Here is a 23,350-nt window from a genome sequence, read left to right as displayed (position 1 = left end):
CTAGGCCAGTTTCTCAATTCACTGAGCCACCCAGCTGTTCCTTGAGACATATATATTTTCTGAACATGGCCAATGTGGGAATTTGCTTTGCTTGACTATCCACATCCATTATGAGGATTTTGTTTTTCTTTTTTCTTTAGTTTGGGGGAGGCAGAGGTGGGAGGGAAACAAGGTAGTCTTTGGTTATCAAGAGAAATAAAATTTAATTAAAACAAATCTATGGTTCTATGAGCTGATGAAAAATATACAAAGAAAGTTCAGGGTGGGGACTGCAGTCCTGGGGGTGGGAAAATAAGAGGAAGGGGGCCTCGAGAAAGGCTTCCTATAGGAGGGACAAAATGAGCTGAGTTGAAGAGGGCTAGGGATCTGAAGCATGAGAAAGGAGTTGATGGAAGAATATGGAAAAGATGGAAGCATATGAGTTGGGATAAGGGGACCTAAGCTTGGAAAACTAGGTTTTGTCATTCGATTGGGGAAGGTCAAAGATCTGGTATGACTTATCGACAAAATTGGGATCCAAGCATCCTTCAAAACCCAGTTCAGGGGCCACCTCTTACAAGAAGTCTTGCCTGATTTTCCTAGGCAATGGTGTTCTCTTCCTCTTGAAAATGCTTTGCATAGCCTATATGTTTACTAATCTGTTCATCTTCCCCCTCTCCATCCCTCTCCCTCTTTCCAAGTGATAAATTCATTGAGGACATAGAGTATTTTATTTCTGTTGTATCTCAATGCCTAGAATAATCTTTAAATGTTGAATGAGCCTATATTAAATATATACATGTAATATATAAATATTAAATCTATAAATTATGTACTAGATCTATAAATGTAATGTATAAAGAAATAGATAAATGTAAAATCCTGCACTTAGGTTCAAAAAATCAATTGCCCAAGTGCAAGACAGGGAAGATATGACCTGATTAACTTCATATGAGAAAGGTCTGGGGATTTTAGGGGTATCACACAAATGGGATGAGAACACTACGTTGTGGCACTTAAAAAGGCTGATGTGACTCTAGACTGCAATAATTGAAGAACCAGATGGCTCAGTGGATAGACAGCCAGACCTGGAGATGGGAGGTCCTGGGTTCAAATCTGGAGTCTTTCCAGTTGTGTGACCCTGGACAAGTCACTTAACCTTGCTCTTACTGATACACAGTATTGACTCTAAGGAAGAAGGTATGGGTATATAAAAAAAGAAGAGTGTCTAGAAGGAGGACTGGGCTGCATGAGGGTCAGATCACAGCTTGGACATTACTATGGTTGGTTAAAGAATTGGAAGGATCCCTAAAGATCATCTGGTTTAATCTCTTTATTTATTGATAAGGAAAATGAATTGAAGGTATCTGCTACCTAAGGTAACCCAGTTAAAAAGCAACAGAATCAGGCTTTCATGGAGGCCTTTGGATTCTAAATCCAGCACTCTTTCCACTTCTACCACGGCCACTTCTGCATGCTCCATTATGGGAGAATGTCAGCTAACTGGAGAACTTCTGTGGCAGTTTTCCACTCAGGAATCTAATTGGTGGTTCAAGAACTTATTGTCCTCCATTAGATCAAACCAAGGCTCTTCGTCCTCACCCTCAGGACCTTCCACCTTCTGCTCTGGCTCTTCTCTGCCTCTCTACGGACCACTCTGAGACCAGGGTTTGTTATTTCTCACCGAGGCTCCGGGGGGATCACCCGTGTTCCCTGAGCACTTCTGGCCAGAATGAGAAGGACTGGGCACTTGAGAAAGTGACTAGGTCTCCCATGTCCCTGGGTCTCAGTTTCCTCCTCTTTAAAATGGCTGGCCTCCGAGGATCCTTCTAGCTTTAGGTGGATGATCGATGGGCAAATCCCTTCTCCCCTTGCGTCTCTGTTTCCTCTGGTGTGACATGAGGCTGTTGGCCTCGATGACTTCAGAGAGCCCTTCCAGGTCTAGGCCAATGAACTTATGACCCACTCAGTCCTGGCAAGATTGGCCAGAAGCCCTTCTGGTGGAGTGGGAAGACGGTGGTTAAATATTTGGGTTTCAAAGGACTTCCAGAATTATACCAGAGTAGAGGAGGTGTCACTGTCAAAGGTCTCCAGCATTAAAAAGCACTGAGGCAGCTCTGGAGTGAGTTCTTCTGTTCACCTGTCCACACTTCGGTCCGTCTTCAGCACTTTCTCTGGCACTTTTCTGGAAGTCAGAAGATTGCAGGGCTAGAGGTAGAGTGGACGTCAGAGATCATCTAGTCGGATCTCATTTTATAGAGGAGGAAACTGAGGCCAGGGAGGGAGGGGAAAGGATTTACCCAAGGGCAAACATGATCCTCAAGCTAGAGCTGGAGAGGATCTCAGAGACCATCTAGTCCCATCTTTTCGTGTGTCACAGAGGCAACTGAGGCCCAGGGAGGGAGGGGAAGGGACTTGCCCAAAGGCACACATGAGACCCTCAATGTAGAGCTGGAAGGGAAATCAGAGATCAACTAGTCCCATTTCCTCATTTTATAGAAGAAGAAACTGAGGCCCCGAGAGGGAGAAGAAGGGGACACACATGGGATGCTCAGTCTAGAGCTGGAGGAGACCTCAAAGATCATCTAATCCCACCTCCTGATTTTGCAGAGGGGGAAACAGAGGCCCAAGGAGGGAAGGGAAGGGACTTAGCCAAGGGTACACATGATGTCCTTAATCTGGAGCTGGAGTGGACCACAGAGATCATCTTATTGTGGACCATCTCTTCATCTTACAGAGGAGGAAACTGAGGCCAAGGAGGGGAAGGGAGTTAGCTAAGGGCACATAGCCAGGAAACAGCATGAGTGAGATGCCTGGGGCCCTGTGAGCCCAGAGTTTGTCAAACTGGGAATGAAGTGTCCCATTTAGTCCCTAAAACTAGTATTAGGATTAACTAAAACGACGTTCGAGGCCCCTTCCAGTTGCCCTTGATTCTAAATTCAGCTTCCAGATGGCGAGGAGTTCAGTGTGTATCTCTCTGTGTAGTCCCAGAGTCTTGTTTACTGCATATGATGAAAGTACTTGGGCATCTGCAGTCCCATGAACACTGAGCACCGGCTTGTTTTTGTTTCTTGAGCCCCTGAGGCCCACTGAGGCATTCTGGGTGTCTCATGCAGGCCAGCCTCCCCCTGCCCCCCCTCCTTCTTCGGGTCTTCTGTGAACTTGTGTGTGTGTGTGTGTGTGTGCGTGTGACTAAACAAATCTTCACAAACAGTTCCCCTTATCTGTTCGCCTAACCACTGTGACCACAATGGCTGCTATGTTTGTCTCTGTTTAACCCTGGTTGCCTAAGAAACTGAGTTGTTCTCTCTCAGTCACCCCATGGCTGACTCTGGGACAAATTCGATTCCACTTCCCATCCAGGAAGCCTCGGTGACCAGAGCTGTCCCGGGGCTAAGGATCTTGTTTTTTCCCTCTCGATTTATTTTGTCATTGGGCCTTCCACTCAGAACAGGGTGTGGGAAGCAGAGGGAACATGAGATCATAGGATAAGAGCTTGGCAGCTGGAAAGGACTTTCAAAGTCATCTGACAGGCTAACTCTCTTGTTGTTTCCCTCCTGCTAAAAACCCAGAGGCTCCGATAGGTCAGGAGACTTTCCCAAGGTCATACACCACAACAGTGATGGGACTGAGATTCCCACCTGGGTCCTCTGACTCCAAACTTGCCTTGGCAGCCACCTCTCCTGAGAGGCTTGGTTAAGAAGTCTGTCGATAAAGACAGCTGGGGGGGGGGGTGGGGGTGGCAGAGATGGCAGAGATGGCAAGAGCAGGGTACGAATGCCGCTGACTGGGCTGACCTAGCAAGCCATGAAGCAACTGCTGGGGGTGGGAATGTTTCTGTCAGCCATTAGGAATCGGTAGGAGTTGGAAAACGGAAACGTGGCAGTGAATTGAACAGGGCCTGGATGAATGAGCTGCTATCTGGAGTGAACATTTAAAGGGAACCCCAGTGTCCAGGCCACGTGACTACTGGGACTCGGGGCAGGGAAACAGTGGCTTCACTGGGATTCCAGGGGTAGAGGGGCGTCCTGAGCCTGAGATGCTCCAAGGACATCTGGTGGCATTAAGGATGCTGTTGAGAGATGTCACCCCATGCTGCTTTTGCCCTACCCACCCTCCCAAAGTGCAGAGAAGCGAGTCTGTCCCACTCCAGGGAGGACCTTGCCTTGGAAGCAGGGTCTAAAAGGCCCCCCAAACCAGCTGCCCATTCCCATTGGCCTCCTCTTCCCGAGCCAGTCCCCTCCCACTTTTTCCCAATGAAAAGAACTCGAGTTTTCTATTTAGAAAAGTTTATTGAAATTTCCGTCTACATTTGAACAAGTAAAGACCCAGTCTTGAAGGTATTAGAATGGGTGTCAAAAAGTGGGCCCCGGCTGTTGCCACAGAGCTGCTACCACAGAGAAAAAAGCAGAACTCGCTACGAAAACCACTAGGGGCCATTCAGCTGAAGCAGGCCTGACCCTCTCTTAACTGCTGCTGGTTTCCATTTAAAAACAGATTTTGTTAAAAAACAAAACAAAACAAACGGAAAAAAAAACAACAACCAAAAAAACCACAACAACAATGCGTACAACCCTGATCGGATTTCAGGAATAGCCAAGGTGCACGCCTTGGTCGTCCCGGGGCCAGTGGGTGTGAGCTGGGGTTATCATCTCTTAGTGTGACTCAACTTCCAAAAAGAGCTCTTTCTTCAGAGGGCCCACGAGGGGCTGCCCTTCGAACATCTCAGCACCAGCCGATGCTAGCTGGACAACTCTCTGTGTGAGATGATACTTTGGGATGATGAAAAAAATCATATTCTTAAGGAGCTAGGTAGAAAAAAGTTCAGTGGCTCTGCCCACCCCCAGGACAGAGCCACTTACACGGCAGAGCCTGCATCCTCCTCAGGCAAGCTTGCAGCATCGGCAGCAGCGGTGACGGTGTCGGTGCCATCGGTGGCGACAGTGGCAGAAGCATCCGGAGTGGTCTCGGGGCTCAGCTGAGACTCTAATTTCTCCAACTGCTCAGGACTGGCCAGGGTTTTCAGGAGGCTGTTCTCACGCTCCAGCTGGGAGTTCTTCTCCACCAACTCCTTGATTTGTTCTTTCAGAATCTCCACCTCCTCCCGGACGGCATACATCAGGTGATTTTTCACTAGGTCCTACAGATTCAAAAACAAAAGGCAACTGAACACCCCATTACTCAACGGAGCCATGACTGGACTAGGGATTCTCCCCCCCTGGAGATAATAACCCCAACCCCCTGCCCCACAGGCTACTTGCTTCTTTGGGAGTCTTTCTTGCTAGGTTCTTTTTTTTTGGGGGGGGGAGGCAGGGTGGTGGGCAAGGAGATACTGAGGGAAGGCTCTCTGTAGCCAATCTACCCCCCCCCCCATCTCCCAAAGCTTCCAAGGATGACTACCATGACAGGTCCAAGGTAGAGGGGTCCTCTATACACTACGGTACTGCATCTTCCAGATGCAAATGAGCAGTTCCTGTCCTCCAGAAACTTATAATCTGGGGGGGGAGTTAATGGGCCCAGCTATCCTGGTCCATGGAGAACCCTAGCTACACCTCTGGCAGCCAGAGCCTTGAATGTGCCCTATTGTGCTGCAGTGTGGCCAGGACTCCTGCAGGCATCATCCATTGTGATGAGCCTGGCTGCGGGCACCTGGCAGCCAGCATGGGGGGGGGGGAGGGGAGACACACCCCAGGGCCCCTCCCCACTGGTGGAGGAGCCCAAGTCCTGGCTCAAGAAACATGCACTGCAGAAGCTTGTGTTTGCTAGCTCGCTTCCTGCCCTGGCCCTGGGCTCTCCGCAGAGACACTGCAGCGGGGGCTCCAGACAAAGGCGAGGCAGCAGCTCTGTCTATGGGGGAATCTCACCCAGCTGGAAGCGCCCAGGCCCCCCCCCCCCCCCCCCCCCCCGCGTCCTGGGCAGGTAGCTCTGGAGCCCGCCCCCGCGGGCCCCTCAGAGGCCACCTGGGTACTTTTGGACTCGTCCTGGGCCTGGCATTGGCCCTGCCTCAGTGGCCGCGGCCGGGGCTGGGGGGTAGGGGGGGCGGTGCAGGGGGCGCTCGGGACTCACCATGGCCTGCTCGATCTTGTTGTCTATGGCCACCACGGTGGCTCCGGAGGCACTGAGGAGACACAAAGTGAAAGGCGCCCATCACAAAGCCGCCCTGAGGTGCAGCCCGCTCTCTCCTCCCCTCCCCTCGGCGCCTCCTCCCCGCGCTTACCTGTTGTCGAGCTTGACAGAGACCACGTCCCCCCCCAGGAGCGACGAGAAGAAGGAGATGGAGAAGTTGTGCAGCTGGTAGACAGCCACCTCCATCGGGGACTGGTACAGCTCGGAGCTCATGGCTAGCTCGGAGGGAGGCGGCAGCGGGGGGGCGCGGCGACGGCGGTGGTAGCGACGGCGGGAGCTAGTACCCTGGGCAGGTCGGGAGGGGACGCGCGTGGCGGCGGCGGCGGCGAGGGGTATGGCACAGCACGGTAACACAAGGCAAGACAGGGAACAGGGATCGCTCGGAAGCCACGCCCTCCTTCAAGTCTGCCGGCCCGGACTCCAGCAGGGCGCCGGTGGCCGCCTTTTATAAGAGGCCCGCCGTGACGTCACGGAGCGTCAGGCGAGTTATGCAAATGAGGCCTTGGCCCCGCCCCGGCGCTCGGGGAACCTGTGCCTGCCTGCCAGCGAGCGGCCGTTTGGCACTCACAGCCCCGCACCCTGCTTCGCGGTGGGCGGGAAAGTAGCCCCGGGCTCTCGCTTGCCTCAGGTTCGAATCCCTGCTGGCCAAGTGGCCGGGGCTTGGGTTGGACCACAATGCGCTTGACCTTGACCTGATCGCCCCCCGTCAAACAAACTGGTGGTGCCGGAATTGCCTCGGGTGACCTTGGGACCAGGGCCCTTCGTCTTCTGTCCGCCCGCCCCCAGTAAAACGAAGGAGTCGCGGAAGATTTGTGTCTTTCTGGGCAAATCGCTAGAGCCCGCGGCCCTCAGTTTCCCCGTTTGTGAAATGGCCGAATCTTTCCGAAGAGAAAGTTGCAGCCCTACCAAATTGCACAGGAGGCCGAGGGGGAGTGGGGGTGGGGGGTGGAGGGAGATTTCAGATTAGCCAGCCATTCTCTACGGTTGTTTAATCACCCAACTTCCTTTATTTCCTGCTAGCCAGCGCCAAGCCTACCCGCCCACTGGGTACAAGCCGACCTGTCCATAGCCTCCCGGCTGGTTGGAGGTGGGAAGGTGCCCTCTCTCCAGCAGCACAGCGAATTCCGGGGGTCCCAGCTCCCTGGCTGCCGCTGGGGGAGCCGGGGCTCTCCTCTCAGGAGGAGGATTCCAAACCAAAGTTCCCAGACACCACTGTTTCTGCCTGGGGGGGGGGGGGGGACGACGCAGAGCCAGAAGAGGCTGGCTGGGCCCAAATCCTCGCAGGATCCAGCAGGATTGGGCGGCTCACCCCTCTTTTCCGGTTCCCCATTGGGAAAGTGATGGCATGGGGACCTGACAGCTTCTCATCGAAGATTTCCGAGTTGGAGGTGGGATTTGAACTCGGATCTGGGTTCCAAGCCATTGCTCCTGTCCTCCCCACCACCAGGTCTAGATGTACTATGACCCTTTGGGAATAATAGTGCTTTCTGAAGAAAGTGAGGGCTCCTTCCAGCTCTAGGTATGGGAGCCATCTCTTTGACACCCCCCCCTTGCCAAGGACACACATAGGACTCCAGACCTAGAGCTGGCAGGGTCCTGGGAGACCCTCGGGTCCACGCCCTGGTTTTATAGAAGAGGCAACTGAGGCACAAGGAAGAGACTTGCCCATGGTCACATAGCCAGTTTGTAGGGGGGGGCAGGATTGAAACCCAAGACTTCTTGACTCCAAGGCCAGCTCTCTGCCCACCATGCTAGGGGATGCCAACCTTTGTTCTGTCCCCATAATGCCTTGGTTTTCAGGAAACCTTCCTGGGTGCTCTAGCCAACTGGAGAGGAAATAAATTGGAGAGTTTGCCCTGTACTTGAGCATTACAGGAATAGTTAAAATTCTTTATCAATCACACATGTCCTATTTGCCTTAACAAGCTTCTCATCCTCGGTGGGGGCTTCCGGGCCTGCATGGCAGTCCCTGCCCCCAAGAACGCCTGGGTATTCATTTTGCATAGAGTCTGTGGCAGAATGCTGGGCCTGAAATCATGGAGACCTGAGTTCAAATTCAGGTTCACTTCCTAGTTGTAAATCATTTCATCTGTTTGCTTCAGTTTCCCCATCTGTAAAATGGGGAAATGGCACCTTCCTTGCAGAGTAGTGAGTGAGGCTCAGATGAGATAATAATTATAAATTATTATTTTTTATACTTTTTAAGAATGTTTCTTAACACGGGGGACAGGATTTTACAATGTGCAGTTAATATGAAAGCCAGAAGACCTGGGTTTGAATCCTTGTATGGCTCAACAGGATAGTTTTGGACAAATTCGAACGAGCCAATTCCTTCCCTTAAAATGAGGCTTGCACCTAGCCAGGAAGTGTCTGAGGTTGGATTTGAACTCAGGACCTCCCATCTCTGGATCTGGTGCTCTATCCACTGAGCAACCCAGCTGTTCCCCCCTTAGTATCAATTCCAAGATAGAAGAGAGGTAATAGGGGTTCAGTGACTTGCCCAGGGTCCCACAGCTAGGCAGTGTCTGAGGCCAGATTGGAACCCAGGTCCTCCTGTCTCTGGGTCTGGCTCTTGATCCACTGAGCTGCCCATCCACCACAAGTCTAAGAGGCAGTATGCCAGAGTAGATGTTGAGGTGGCCTTAAGTGTCAGGATGGTGGCAGCTTGGTAGCGTGCTGCTCTCTCTTAGCTGTTAGTCTAATTGTCTCTACCACCACCCTTATCATCATCATTATCATCATCATCATTATTATTATAGGATCTTCTCTTCTCTTTGTATTATAGTAGTATAGGACTTGCCCCCCCTCCCCCCCCCTTATTAATGAACAGGCTGATTGGCCATCCCCATTTTACAGAGGAGAAAAATGAGGCCATCTTCTCTCGGCTGGTTAAAGGTGGGAAGGTGCTTCCTCGATTAGCAATCATGGGAAATAGAATTTGAATCCGGCTCTCTTCACTAGGAGGGGGAGGCGGCGGTGAGTGCCCTTTTCACCTTCCCCATCTCTGCTGCCTGGGGTTTACAGTGTGCAGAAGGAGCAGAATCCCCAGTGCCCAGAGCTGTCTGCGTCCCTTGGCAAACAGTGTCTCTCCTTGTTTCAGGCCAGCGGTAAACAAGAGTCCCAGTAAAAGGGCTGACTGTTTGCCCATGGTCGGGGAGAACCCACAAGGGGCTGTGTGCATCACGATGCTGGAGGTTTCTTCAGGAAAAAACCAACAAGTTTTGGAGATTCCTAACCGCAGGGAACATAGGGAGCCTGTTGCTTCATAACAGCGCTAGCTATTTTTTTCCACTGAAATCTATTTTGACTCTTCCTCAGCAAGTCCTTAAATTACTCCAGGGGCCCTGCCCTCCAGCTCCTGTTCTGTGGCAAGGCCACCTAGTGGCTGTGGGTGGAACGTCGGGATGGGCAACGGCTTGAGGACAGGCTAGCTCCCTATATACCAGATCCAGCTTGGGGCCATCCATTGGGAGAGTCATTTGGCTTAAGTTGGCACCAGCAGCCACAAGGCAGGGCTCAACAGGCAACAGTTCGATGGGGCTGAGAGTGTCATGGAGATAGCCAAAGACACAAGGTAGCATGGTATGGCAACTGAAAAAGCATTGGATTTTGGAGTTGGGATTCAAAGTCCATCTCTGACATGAACTACCTGTGTGACTTCGGATGAGCCACTTCCCCTGCCTGGGCCTCTGTTTCCCCTTCTGCAAAGCAACAGGTTTGGACTCAATGCCCTCTGAGGGCCCACCCAATTCTAGACATGGATGCCATATGTGACCTTGGACAAGTCACTTCCCCTGCCTGGGCCTCTGTTTTCCTCCTCTGGAAAAAACAGGGGGATTGGCCTAAAAGGCCTTTAAGGCCCCCTTGCAGGTTCCGTCACTTACTAGCTGGGAGCAATTCTTAGACTCTTCACCTCATCTGGGATCCTTTGGCTGCTCTCCCATACCAGGTTGCTAATGTCTTCCCCCTCTTCCAATTCCCTCGCATTTACTTATATTTGGTAGAATCTAAGAGCCTTGAAGGCTGAATCATTGTGTTATTATTCTCACTTTCTGGTGCTTGCCACTTTTTTGGTGGGGCTGAGGGGGAGAGGACATTCCCCTCTTTGGGCCTCAGTTTCCCCTTCTGTAAAAGGGGTGGGCTCGATGCTTTCTCTGGTCCTTGCCAGTTTGAAATCTTGTGAAATCTCTGCAGCTTCGGCTGGAAAAGTACTAGGCCCTCTTATCAGCATCAAAGGTGATTGCCATTTCTCCTGATCAGGTGCCTGGCACAGACATCCCGGGCAAGACTCCAAATGAGCTCAAGCTAAGGTCCAGCATTTCGTCAAAGCTGAAAATGCAGCTCAGACACTTGTTTGCAAAGTCCACCTGACTCAGAATCAGGAGGCCCACAGGCGATTCCCAGGCCAGAATAGGAGAGAGCATGCTGACTTTGTAGCCCTGGGGGCCTGGGTTCAAGTCTAGCCTCTGGTGCTCTCTGTGGGACCTTAGGCAGAGCACATCTCCTCCCTGGGCCTCAGTTTCCTTTTCTGGGAAATGAGGGGAGGGACTGCACCTCCAGCTCTTCAATCTAGGGTCCTATGGCCAGGGCATGCTGGGAAATCTGGGATTCCAAGCCCTTCAAAAGAGGTGCCTGGCAAACAATGAAGCAGGACCTCCAATGACATCAGCCAAAATGAGCTAATTCCCTAAGCTGGCCATTGGGCCAGGAGCAGGCCGAGCGAGAGTCAGCATTTCCTCGCCTTGGAAATTGTTCCCAAAGAAATGATGGCCGTCCCCTTCCTGCCCCAGGATGTTGGCTGGGCAGCCAGGGGGTGGAGGAGGGGAAGAAAGAGTGGAAGACGGTCCTGGGCTTGGGGCCCCTCTTCCTCTGGGAGTCTGGAAGGGAAGGGGACAAGCCTAGAATGCCCCCCCATAAGCCTCACGGGCAGAGCTCCCAGAGGCAAGACACCTATCGAGTGACTGGAGGGGGGTGGGGGGTGACCTACTGCAGGGGATGAGGCTAAGGTCAGGGGAAGGAGAGGAGAGAAAAATACAGACCCCCCCCAAGAACCTGGGACACAGGCAAGAGACCCGAGTTCAGTTCTAGCTCTTAAACTTTTGTCCATGAGCCCCCTGAGAGCAGGGACTGTACCTGGCACATAGTAGGTGCTTAATAAATGCTTAGGAGGTAGCTAGGTGGCTCAGTAAAGCACCAGCCTGAAGTCAGGAAGACCTGAGTTCAAATCTGGAACCAGACAGACACTAGCTGTGTGACCCTGGGCAAATCACTTCCCCCTGTTGGCCTCAGTTTGCTCATCTGTCAGATGAGCTGGAGAAGGAAATGGCCACCCCTCCTGGATCTCTGCCAAGCAAACCCTCAGTGGGATCCCAGAACGTCCGGAGAAAACCGGGAACAATACATGTGTGTTGCCTGGCCAGCTGGGGAAGTCCCTTCCCCATCTCTGCCTCCTCAGGCTCCCAGCTGCCCTTGGACCCAGCACTGCTTTCCCACCTGCTCAGGCTGCTGTCCTGGCAAGCGGAGGACATGGCGTGTGGAGCTGCTGAAGCTTCTTCCAGGGTTTCCAAAAGGCAGGGTCTGGGAGCTGGCCAGGGGGCCTAGTAGTGTTAGCCAGCCTGGACTCAGGATGGCCTAGTGGTGGTCTACACCTCCCCGCCCCCAGTAACCTTTTTTGTTTTTTGTTTAATTCTCAGCCTCTGTCTTAGAATCAATACTATGTCTTGTTCCCAAGGCAGACAAGCTTTAAAGGCTAGGCAGCCAGTAAGGGGGTAAGTGACTTGCCCAGGGTCACCCAGTTAGGACATGCCAAGGCCAGATTTTTTTAACCCCTCACCTTCCATCACAGAATTCATACTGTGTATCAGTTCCAAGGCAGAAGAACAGTAAGGGCTAGGCCATGGGGGTCAAGTGACTTGTCCAGGGTCACACAGCTAGAAAGGGTCTGAGGCCAGATTGGAACCCAGGATCTCCTGTCTCCAGGCCTGGCTCTCAATCCACTGAGCCACCCAGCTGCCCATGTTCATGACCTTTTGATTGAAAATGTCTGAGAACAAGGTAGCTGGTGCAGAGGAAAGAGTACTGCTTCTGGAAGAAGAGGATCTGAGTCCCTTCTCCTTCCTGGGACTCAGTTTCCATCTCCATAAAATGAGGGCATTGGGCGACATGGTTTCTGAGCCCCTTTCTAACTAAGTCTAGGAGTCAATGAGTGATCTTGGGCATGGCCCTTGTCCTCCCTGAGTCTCAATTTCCTCTTCTGGAAAATGGGGATGATGGACTCGAGGGTCCTCCAGCCCTCCTAGGATCTAGATCAGGGCTGAACACTGCCCTTTGAGTGCCCTGGGAGCAAAGAAAAGGAATAGGGATGAGGCCTGGGATGTCATTCACAGAGGGAACTCCCAGGTGAGGAAACTCCTTTTACCAATGCAAATCAGCAACTATGGGGCCATTTGGGGGCCTTAGAGACCAACCCTTGAGCCCTGCTTGCTTTGTTGATTGTCTAGACTTAAGAAGGTGATGGAGAAGGGGACAGCTGGGTGGCTCAGTGGATGGAGAGCCAGGCCTAGAGACAGGAGGTCAAATCTGATCTCAGACCCTCCCTAGCTGGGTGACCCTGGGCAAGTCACTTGACCCCCATTGCCTGGCCCTGACCGCTCTCCTGCTTGGGAACCAAGACACAGTGTCGGCTCTAAGCCAGAAGGGAAGAGTTATAAAGAAGTGACAGAGGAAATGTTAATGATACACAAGTGTCGGGTATCTTAGAGAGTGAGTTGTTAAACATTTACCAGCATATCCCTGGGGTGCAGGGAAGAAGGCTCCAATGAATCAGATCAGTCCTGAACGTCCCCCTGCCCCCGCTCCTCTGTCTCTGACCACCAAGCATCAGTTTGGCTCAGCGGCATCTCAGGGGGTCACCTGTAGGCAATAATGACAGCAAAGTGCTGCCCGCTAGAGACCAGGCTGCTGACATCCCCAGAATGCGGGACTGGGCTTTTTTTATTAACCCCTCACCATTCATCTTAGAGTCATTCTATGTATCGGTTCCAAGGCAGAAGAGAGGTATGGGCTAGGCAATGGGGGTCAAGTGACTTACCCAGGGTCACACAGCTAGGAAGTGGCTGAGGCCAGATGGGAACCGAGGACCTCCCAAATCCAGGCTGGTTCTCAACCCACTGAGCCACCTCTTTGTATCAATTCTACGACAGAAGAATGGTAAGGGCTAGGCAATGGGGGTAAAGTGACTTGTGCAGGGTCATACACCTAGGAAGTGCCTAAGATCAGATTTGAACCCAGGTCCTCCTGTCTCCACAGAGCCACCTAGCTGCCCCTAGCACTGTTTCAAACCCCTTCTCTTCCATCTTAGAATAGACACTAAGTATTGACTCCAACATGATAAGGGCTAGGCAGTGGGGGTCATGGAACCTGTCCAGAATTGCCAAAGCTAGGAAGTATCTGAGGCAACATTTGAACCCAGGACCTCCTGTCTCCAGACCTAGCTCTATTCATGAGTCACCCAGCTGTCCTCAGAACTTGGTTCTCAAAAAAATTCTAGGAGCAAATGACAAAGAAACAAGCTGGCGCTGGGGCCGTCATTAGAAGAGCAGCAAACGCCAAGGGATGCCCTGGGCCCCCTTCGCAGTCCCAGGAGTCTCCAGCTCGTTCCTGGGAGCTGCACTGCAGGGGGACCCTGAGACCTTGCAAATCCTTTCATCAGCAAAGATTCGGCTAATGACTTATGAAGACAAGAAAATGGACGCAGGCCACCGAGAAGACTGCCAGCCACCAGGCGGGAGGCAGAAGGGAGTTTACACTTATCCAGAGGCTAATCGGAGAATTTCATTACCCAGAACAGCCTGTTCCCCAGGCAAGCAGGTTAATAGAGGGCTGCCGCCATTACTTAATTTGCGTTGTCTAATCGAAAATCTCTGAGGGAAGTGCTGTCCTGCCACGGCCCACCTCCCACCAAACTCGTGTCTCTCTGTCAGCTGGGGGCAGATGGGAAATGGCAACTCAGAAAGGACTGTTGAGTCTACAAACATGGATCGGAGCCAGAAAGGCCCACTGAGGCAACCAAGCTTGGCTTTGTGATCCACAACAAACTGCTGGGCTGGGCTGTGTCTCAGTTTCCCCATCTGTAAAGTGAGAGCCGTGTCCATCCCAGGCTCCAGCCCTGTCTGCCATTTTCTGGTTTCTTATGCCTCCGACTCAGGATGCAGGCTGCTCTCGGGGCTAGAACAGTAATAGTCAAGGGCTCACAGGCCATGGCCAGCAGACCATACGAGATGCTGGGTGACTAACAGAGGCTCCTTATCTGTTGGGTGACTGGTCTCTGTCTGAGGCCCCTTCCAGCTTAGCTCTGATCCTACAGAAAACTTTGGGCAAGTCCTTTCCCCTTTCTGGGTCTCGGGTTCCTCCTCAGAAAAACAAGGAGGTTGGACTAGAGGGCTCCCTGGGGTCAGCCTCTGGTTCTAAATCTAGGACTTTATGATCCTGTATGGGACTTTGGGCAAGGCATTTCACGTCCCTGGGCCTCGATTTCCCCTTATGTAAAACAAGGAGGCCCTTGGGACACCTTCCAGCTCTGAATGAATAGAAAATGGATGAAAAGCATTTGTCCTGAGCCAGTCCAGGTGCTGGGATCTGTGACCCAGTGATGCGACGTGTGGCTTTGAACAGACACTGCCCTTGCCTGGGCTTTACTGGATCTCAAGCTAGGTTAGGGCTGGTAAGGACCTTAGAGGCCACCAAGTCCAACCCTACATTTTACAGATGGAGAAAATGAGGCCCAGGAACGGGAAGGGACTCATAGAGACTCAGCGAGGTCAGGAAATGTTCCTTTTCTGTGAAATGAGGGGTTAGACCACCTGGCTGTCCTCTGAGAGTCTTTCTGGCACAATCCTATGTGTAATCTGAGTCAGGTCCCTTCCCCTCTCCACGCCTCAGTTTCCCCATTTGCAAAATGAAAAAGTTCAGCCAGTTGCCCTCTTCAGCACTACTCTTTTAGAGTCCCTGTAGGACCTCAAAATGCCCGGGAAGAGCAGGCACTAGCTCACAGACTCTTAGGAGACCTAGCCATCAGTTTACCCTGGGAAGTAGGGCCAAACACTTCCCTGCCCGACCCAGCAAGAGAAGGCAGGAGCAATGTGAGCACCTCGGGCCCCCGGGAGACCACGTTGGCAGCTCGTGGCACCAAGGTTCCAAAAAAAGAGTAGGGGCAAAGAGTATTGAGAAGTCTGACAGAATCACCAGGTGGCATCAGCCAGCGGGCTCAAGCGGCAGGAGTGGCGGCAGCAAAGGCACCATCTCTCGCCTTCCCCCCTTTGTCTCCCTTGGAGCCCCATGGGCCACCGAGAAGGAAGCTATTTATAGGCCCTGCTTCCTTAAGACTCAGTCGCTTTGCCAGCAAAGTCCAGGGGCCTGGGACAGGGTAGACGGAAAAGGACGGGAAGCTGGAGGTCCAAGGGGAGCCCCAAGATAGAAGACGCCCCAATTTAGAAGCTGGGAAAAGCCGAGAGAGGAGCCCCAGAGAGTTAAACGCAGGGGGAAGGGGAAGCAGGCTGAGGCACCCCTTCCCTCTCACATCCTGACTTACTTGTCTTTTCTTTTGAAGAGGCTGGGAGAGTAAGGAGGCTGGAATGCCATGACGAACGAGTCTCCTCTTCTCACCCTTCGGATTCCACGCCAGTGTGGAAATCTGGGCGCGGGGTCAGGCCGATGGCCACTAGGAGAGCAACTCCATTGACATGGAAAATCCCCAAGGTTCCAACCAAGACGAGAGGTGGCGAGAGTGGTTGACCCTCCCCACAATGGGGTGAAGGCGAGGCAGGGGGTTTGGGAGCAGATGTGGACGCAGGACGGGTGCCACAGGCAGGAGGGAGCAGCCCGAGCCCCAGCCTAACAAGGGCTTTCTCTGCAGAGCTGTTAGCGATTTATTTTGGGTATGCACGAAGACCATATGATTGCGAGGGGGAATGAATGGGGCCTTTCAGCCGCCTGCCTGGACAGGGTATGCTGTGTGGTCCTCACAGCCCATCTCAGATTGACACTGAGGCCCAGGCAGAGAGGACGAGGACAAAACCCCAAAACAAATCCCACTGCGGACAAGGCCAGCTTTCTTCCTTTGTTTAGAGGCGGGAGCCACCCGCCGGGCACCTGTGATGGGTGACCTGGTGGAAACCAGGGATTTGCAGTCAGGCCAGGCATAGGGCAGCCTGGCCATTCCCCCTCCCACCCCTCTGCTCAGGGCTCAGGGGCTCAGCCACCCGCCAGGCTAACAGGGACTCAAACAGGGCCCACTCGGCTGAAGCACTTCAGCTGTAGTCCAGGGACGAGGCTGCCCATGTCTCTGAGGGCCAGAAGCTTATGACAGGCTTGGCCACAGGGGGAGGAGAAGTGACTTACACACAGTCACACAGCCAGGATCCTAGGCCTAGAGATGGCAGGACCCCTTGAAGACTGTGGAATATAAACTCCTCTTCTTACAGAAGGGGAAACTGAGGCCAGGGAACTGAGGGACCTGGGATGAGAGCCTAGATTCCTACCTGAGAAGGCCCTCCCCTTTGAAGCTGTGTGGTATGACCCCCTCTTCTTACCAAAGGGAAAACTGAGGCCAGGGAGCTGAAAGGACTGGGGTGAGATTGCCCACAGGGGCCTAGATTCCTACCTGAGAAGGCCTCTCCCTTTGAGGCTGTGCTCTTACTGAAAGGGAAACTGAGGCCAGGGAGCTGAAGGGACTAGGATGAGATCACTCTCAGGGTCCTAGATTTCAAGCCAGAATAGACCCGGGAACCTATGTATTCCAATCTCCTCAAGGCCTTCTAGTCCTTATTTTCCCTACATTTTACAGATTCAGAAATTGAGGCACAGGGATTGGTTGAGCTTTGCTGGAGGTTGTGGAGTCCCTGGTGATCTCTCTTGGTAGAACAGCCCTCCCACCCCCCAAGTGACCAACTTCTGCTCTACTGATGCCCACTTCCTTTCTCCTTGTGGGCTGCTGTGATTTGGTGTTGCAGGGTCTTTGGGGCCCTCAGTTTCCTCCCCATGAGCCCCTGTGAGTCCTGGGAATTTGATCCCTTCCCCAAGATGATGCCTCAGAACTCACATCGCATCTGCCTTTTGTTCGCCGGGGCCATGGGAGATGCACGACAGAGATCAAAGCCCCAACCCAAACCCGTGGCTGGCTCTGAAAATCCCCTTCTTTCAGGGCAGCCCCTGCGAGGTCTCCTTGTGGCCCTCATTGCCTGTCAGGAAAGCATCTGCGTCCCTCTGGAATGGCCCCCCAAGCCTCAGGTCTCCACAGAGCTTCCTGTGTGACTGCCTCGCCTGAGGGAGCACTTCCCATTTGGAAGGCTGCTTCCCAACCCAGCCTGCACTGATGCTGATGTTTGGGAAGCAGGAGACAGAGTGCCACCTGTCGAGCCTGGGGACGAGACTCGGGGCCAATCCAGAGGGCCTCCCTGATCCTGTATCCCTCCCAGCAGCCAGCCTTCCCCACCCTGGAAACTTGGGGCTACTCTGGCCACAGACGGGGCTTCCGTCGTCCTTCCCAGCATGGGCAGGGTGGCAGAGCTTGGCTCAGTGGCTGTCACTCCCCCACGTGCCCCCTTTAAGAGTTGGCCAACACTCAGTGTCAAGGCCGGCTCCCCTCCCTAGAGGACACACATAGCTCAGGGCCCCCAGGGCTAAGTTTCAGCCAGAGCTTGGAAGAATAAGGCTACTTGAAATCTTTCTCTAGCCCTCCCTTTCCTCCACTAGTCCTTTAAGGTCACGCATGATTGCAGACCGACTCTGCTTGGCAGGACCTTTCCCCCCATCCCTTCTGCTCCCCCAAAGTGCCCCCAGAGCCTCCAGTCCAGGGCATTTTCTCCCTCAGCTGCCCAGTTCCTTTCTCAGAGATGTGAAAGACTTCAGGCTACTGGCCCCCAGAGGACTCAAGAAGGAGGAGGCATATAGGGGTTCCAAGGCAGGAGAGTGGTAAGGGCTAGGCAATGGGGGCTGGGAAGTGTCTGAGGCCAAATTTGAACCCAGGACCTCCCGTCTCTAGGCCTGGCTCTATCCACTGAGCCATCTAGCTGCCCCTAACCACATGCATTTTCAGCAATGCCTAAATCACGGCTCTGCCACAGTGGTACAGGAGAAAGAGGATTCAGAGGACCTGGGCTCAAATTCTGTCTCCGATGAACCTATATGGCCTTGAGAAGTTATTCTTCTGGAGGCCTCAGTTTCCTCAGCTGTCAAGATGATTTCTGAGGTCCTTCCTTTGCTAGACCTTTGTCCATGCCATACTCACTAAAGGTGCTGGTCCTCTAGGGATCTGTCTTGGGCCCCTTTCTCCTCGTCTTCAGCATTATTCCTCGTGCCCATCTGATCAGCTCCCATGAATTCAGAGATCAGCTTTATGATTCTCAAGTGGACTTAATTAGCCCTACCCTTTCTTCTGACCACCTGACTTGAATCTCCAACTGCCTCTTGGACCTGATATCCCACAGACAACTGACCTTATTGTCTTTCCCCCTGAAACCCTTCTCTCCTCCATACTTCCCTATTACTGTCAAAGGTAGAAGACTTAGAATCTAGATGTTGCTCTTGATTCTTCACTTTCTCACCCCCCCCCCCCCTGCGATCAATTGCCCATCATTTCTTGAATATGCTTCTTCTCCTCTGTGATAGCACCACTACCACTCTGGTGCAGGCCCTCATTCCTTCACACCAGGATGATGGTGATGGCCTGCTAGTGGGACTCTCTGCCCCATTCTATCCCCACTCCAGTCCGCCCTCCACTCAGCTATCAAAGCCATCTTCCCAAAGCACAGGGCTGACCATTGTGGACTGCCAATGCCCTCCTCTGCCCCACCCCACCAATTCAGCCAATGCTCCCTATTCTGGCTAGGAGTCAATAGAAAATCCTGCGTCTGGGGTCTCTAACTAGCCCTTCATGGTCCCCCCCTTGCTCTTCCGACCTCACACCTTTCTCCCTTCTTCCCCACTCTTCCATCCAGTGAAGATGCCCTTGCTGTTCCTCAAACCCAACACTCTATGTTCAGACATTTTCTCTGGCACTCTCCATCCTCCTGGCCTCCCCGGCTTCCTTTGAGCCTCACCTACACTCCCAGCTTTTACAGGAAGCTTTTCCTGATCCCCCTCCCATAAGCGGTCTTGCTCTGTACACAATCTCCAATCGAACCCGAGTCGAGTTTGGATCCAGCTGGATCCTGCTAGACTGGTGCTCCTTGGCAGCAGGGACAGGTTTTCTTCATGTCCCCAGTGCTTAGCATGGTGCCTAGCATAGGGCAGGCACTTAAGAGATTGACTGATTCCAGCTCTAGCTCTTGGATCCCATAAACTTAAGTTGGTTGTGCCTCAGTTTCCTCCTCTTTAAAATGGGCCTCACGTCCCACGTTCCAAACTGTTTCCTCTGTCGGCTTTCTTTCTATTCTCCATTCCGGTCACATCTCTTCTCCTGTCTTGGCCCCATCACTTGGCCCCTGGACTCTTTCCTCTTCCTCTTCCGAAGGAAGAGGGGTCTGGCTATTTCTGCCTCTGCTGTGCTATATTTCCTGAAGGCATGCCGGGGTGGGGGTGGGGGGTCACATTTCCTATTTGACTTTGTATGCTTTTTGTTTTTGCTTCCTGTGGGGGCTTGAGGGTTAAACAAAAACAGCCTGTTCCCCGCTCCCAAATATCCCCTTGAAGCTCCTCCTCGCATTGGTTGTCCATGCCAGGATTGCCTTCTTTGTCCTTTCTTCTGCTCGGGGTCTGCATGGGTGCAGGGAGGGGGGCTGGGAGGTGGGGGCGCAGCTATCCAGACCAAAGGTTTGCAGAGGGCCACGAGGGCCACATGGCCATAGGCACGTGGTAGCATTTGCTTCATCCCGCAGAAGAGCAGCCCACTGCAAACGTATGCCAAGCGCCAAGCCTGCGGAGCCCAGAACAAATGGCCCCGAAGCCTCCCTGCCAGGAGTGGGAAGCAGTGTCCTTGCGAAGGGGAATGTTATTTGGAAACGGGCAAAAAATCTGCCCATGGACTCCCCGTCTCATTCAGCAAAGAGAGAAGCAGACAGTGGCTGTGCTATTGGCATGGTGGGGGGCGGGGGATAGAGGAAATTCCAGTTGGCAGCACTGGGGCACCAGAGCCTGAATCCGCATCTGTGGGGGCTACCCCAGGCCCACCAACCTGGGCCCCCTCCAGGTCCTCCGTAGCCCCAACACTCCTTCACTGGTCAAAGTGGCATCGCGGTGCCAGGGTCTCCCTGGTTTGGGGAGCACCCTCGACCGATGGAGTTCAGCCTCCCTCTGAAGCTGATCGAGTCAAGCCCCAAGTGGCGCCAGCAAGAAATCCCCAGGAGGAGTGTGATGAGCTCCAATTTTCCCTATTTGAAGTTCTAGTGATCTAAAACATGGCCTCTGGCTCCGGCCCAGTGGAAACATTCCGTGCTGATTGGAATAATGCTGCCTTTCAGGGGCTGTTCCACCAGGCCCAAACTATCTGTAGGTAGCCTGTGTGCAGTTGCCTAGGGAGGTGAGCAGCTAAATGACCTGCTCAGCCATACAGCCAGTACTGGTCTGAGGTGGGAAAGAGGGAGAAATGTCCAGTGAGAGGTCCTGGCTTCCAACTCTGGCTCTGCCGTATGACCTTGGGGAAGTCACTTAACCACTCCGAAGGAAAGAAAAGCAGTGCCTATGTTTCTTCTCTTTGCCTTTCTCACCTTCCCATCAATCCTGGCCTCTCGGGAGCCCAAGGAGTCCTCGCTTTCGAAGTGAACAGTGGGCTTACTGAGAAGTCAATCTGGGTCCAACGCTCAATGGCTAGCGATGAGTTTAGGGTCTCCCTCTTTTTTACCGGAGACCTCATTTGTCCCGATTAGTTTTCTGGGACCTCCAGCCAGTTGGGGGAAGGGGGCACGGGAGTCTTTTGACAGCCCTCTTCCATTCGCACCAGAGACAGCGACCATGATGAGATTACTCGGTGTTTGTTAAGCCCTCTTCCCCATTCCCCCATGGCTCTCTAGCCTGCCTTGACTTATCAGAGTCTTGCTGCCCTCTTCCAGCCACTCCCTGCCTCCCACACCTTCCCACAGTTGTCCAGGGCAAACTGGACGCTCCATTCTCAATGTCTCCAAGCTCTTGGTGCTGGCTGAAGATGGAGGCCTGGAGGGCTGGGCGATGGCCTCCCCCCCCCCGCCCCATCTCAGAGGCACTAACCTTCCTGCCCCTTCCACACATCCATATCAGAGGGAGGAAAAGGAAGAGCAGGAGGCCAGAATTCATCAGACCTATTAAATCTGCGCCTGATGGAAGCCATCATGAAAACCCCGACTTCCCCAGGAGACACCTATGGGTAGATGTCATTGACCGTTGTCTAGTGACCCACTGATACTACTAATCCCCCCCCCCAGCTTCATGGCACCATGGTGAGGTGAAGAAAGAGCTGGCCTCAACAGCCCTGAAGACCCGAGTTCAAGACCTGCTTCTGAAACAGCCTAGCTGTGTGACCCTTGGCCTCAGGGTTCTAGGCAATTCTCTAAGCCAATGAATGGATGAGGAGGCCCTGAGTTGCCCTGGTAGAGGGGGATCCTCACCTCCTGATGCTAAGTTGAGATCTCGCCTTTTGGGGATTGATCGCAAAAACCAGTTGTTGCTGCCAAGCCCCCTTTCTGCCACTCACCGGGATTCCCAGCAGGGAGGAGGGTTTAGTTGGCAGCCTGTTTCCCATAAGGGACTCTGCATGCCCATCAATGTTTCGGGAAATCAGGAGAAGGCTGGGGAGCCCTACATTAGTGGCTGGATCTTGATTTTACCAAAGGGTTCGCCATAGCTTTCCTTCGAACAATGGGCTGCCCAAACGCCTTTAAGATAGGATTTAATGGACCCAGAATCCATTAGCATCCCTCCCTGGCTTCCAGTGGCCTTTTTTTCCTTCTCTGGGAGCTTGCTGAGTCTGAGCTCTGGGCACAAACTCGTTCTTTGGAAAGTGGCAAGAGAGGCAGCATTATCTGCTGCAATGGAGGGCCAGTCATAAGCATTTTACTGAAAGCCAGTGCCCCAGTACTCTTCCTGTTGAGTGGGGTACGACTTTCCTGGGCCAGCTGGGGAAGTAAAAGTGGGTCTACAGATCCATCTTCTTCTATTGCTTTAGGGGAATCGTGTTTCCCAACCGAGCCAGAGAACTTGGTTAGATCACTTAAGCTGTCGGAGTCTCAGTTTCCTCCTCTATAAAATGGGAGCAGGGTCCTCCTCTCTCACCCTCTACCTTTCCCGGAACTCCTAGCTTGGGGGCTAATCCGTTAAACCCATTGGAGTTTGGGGCTAGGATTTCTCATCCATCCCTGAACGTTTGTTAGATGCCTACTGTGTGCCAGGCACCATGGCCGGGAATTGGCATAGCCTAAACTGCCAAGAGCTCTACTCTGGGCTCTGCAGTAGAAGTGTGGCACGTATTTTCTTTTCATTAAAAAACACCCCTGCCAGTTGATTAAGAGGGATGCTTTTCTGAGCCTCCCTAATCTGGCCAAGCTGGCCATCTCTCCTCTGACTGTGGAGGAGGCTGGCTCGAAGTGTCAATACCACCGAGCCACGGGAACGAGAAAACTCTATTCGATGAGCCTCCAACCATCGATATCAAGGGAGGCCGAAAGCACACAGACAGACGCTGGGCAGATGCATTAGCTACTGCCAAGAAGGATGGATGGCCGAGTCCAGGCGGAGAGGGATTGCCTCTAGATGGCCAGGTCCCCCGGTGGCTCCCAGTGGTGAGTGATGCCCGCCCGATTGCAGGGAGTCCAGCGTGACAGCTGATTGCTCTAAAAGCGATTGCTCCCCAGATCCATACGGGAGAAACAAATGACCCAAGAATGCTCCCTGTTGCACACTCGGATGGTCAGCCCATCGAGTGAGTCCATCAAAAGAGCCGCCAGGGAGGGGCAGAGCAGGCCGCTGATGAGCTGGGCTTGGCCTTAAAGGAGAGCGCTGGGGAAATGACATCTCACTTTCTCAGCCACCCCGCCATCTTGGAAGTAGCATTATTCTTACGGAGAGGCTATGTGCACCGCCACAGTCTTCAGAGAAGAAAACCAGTGGGGATCCCAAGACTGCCTGGGGCCCAAATTGACCGCAGTATTCCCAGGGCTCCGAAAGCCAGATTTACAACTGTACTAAGATTTCGGGGACAACCTTTCAGGAGAGGCAGGGCCAGCTGCAGAGCAAGAGACAGATGACTCTGCAGGTGCATGGCGCCATATTGCCAGTTCCC

General features: G+C 53.0%; 1 protein-coding gene across 1 annotated transcript in view; it reads right to left on the bottom strand.

Annotated features, from left to right (window-relative positions):
• Positions 1-4,251: 4,251 nt before the first annotated feature.
• Positions 4,252-23,350, bottom strand: part of TSC22D3 (TSC22 domain family member 3) — a 79,112-nt gene continuing 60,013 nt past the window's right edge. The window contains exons 2-3 of the mRNA XM_056809418.1: positions 6,046-6,097; positions 4,252-5,119 (exon numbers count right to left, since the gene is read on the bottom strand). Coding sequence (XP_056665396.1) covers positions 4,838-5,119; positions 6,046-6,097 — 334 coding nt within the window. The 3' untranslated portion in view covers positions 4,252-4,837. The remainder of the gene's footprint in view (positions 5,120-6,045; positions 6,098-23,350) is intronic.

Source organism: Monodelphis domestica, chromosome X (genome assembly GCF_027887165.1).
Source record: "Monodelphis domestica isolate mMonDom1 chromosome X, mMonDom1.pri, whole genome shotgun sequence".
Classification (NCBI taxonomy): Eukaryota; Metazoa; Chordata; class Mammalia; order Didelphimorphia; family Didelphidae; genus Monodelphis; species Monodelphis domestica.
The sequence above is the reverse complement of the archived record's forward strand: the minus strand, read 5'-3'. Positions and strand labels throughout refer to the sequence as shown.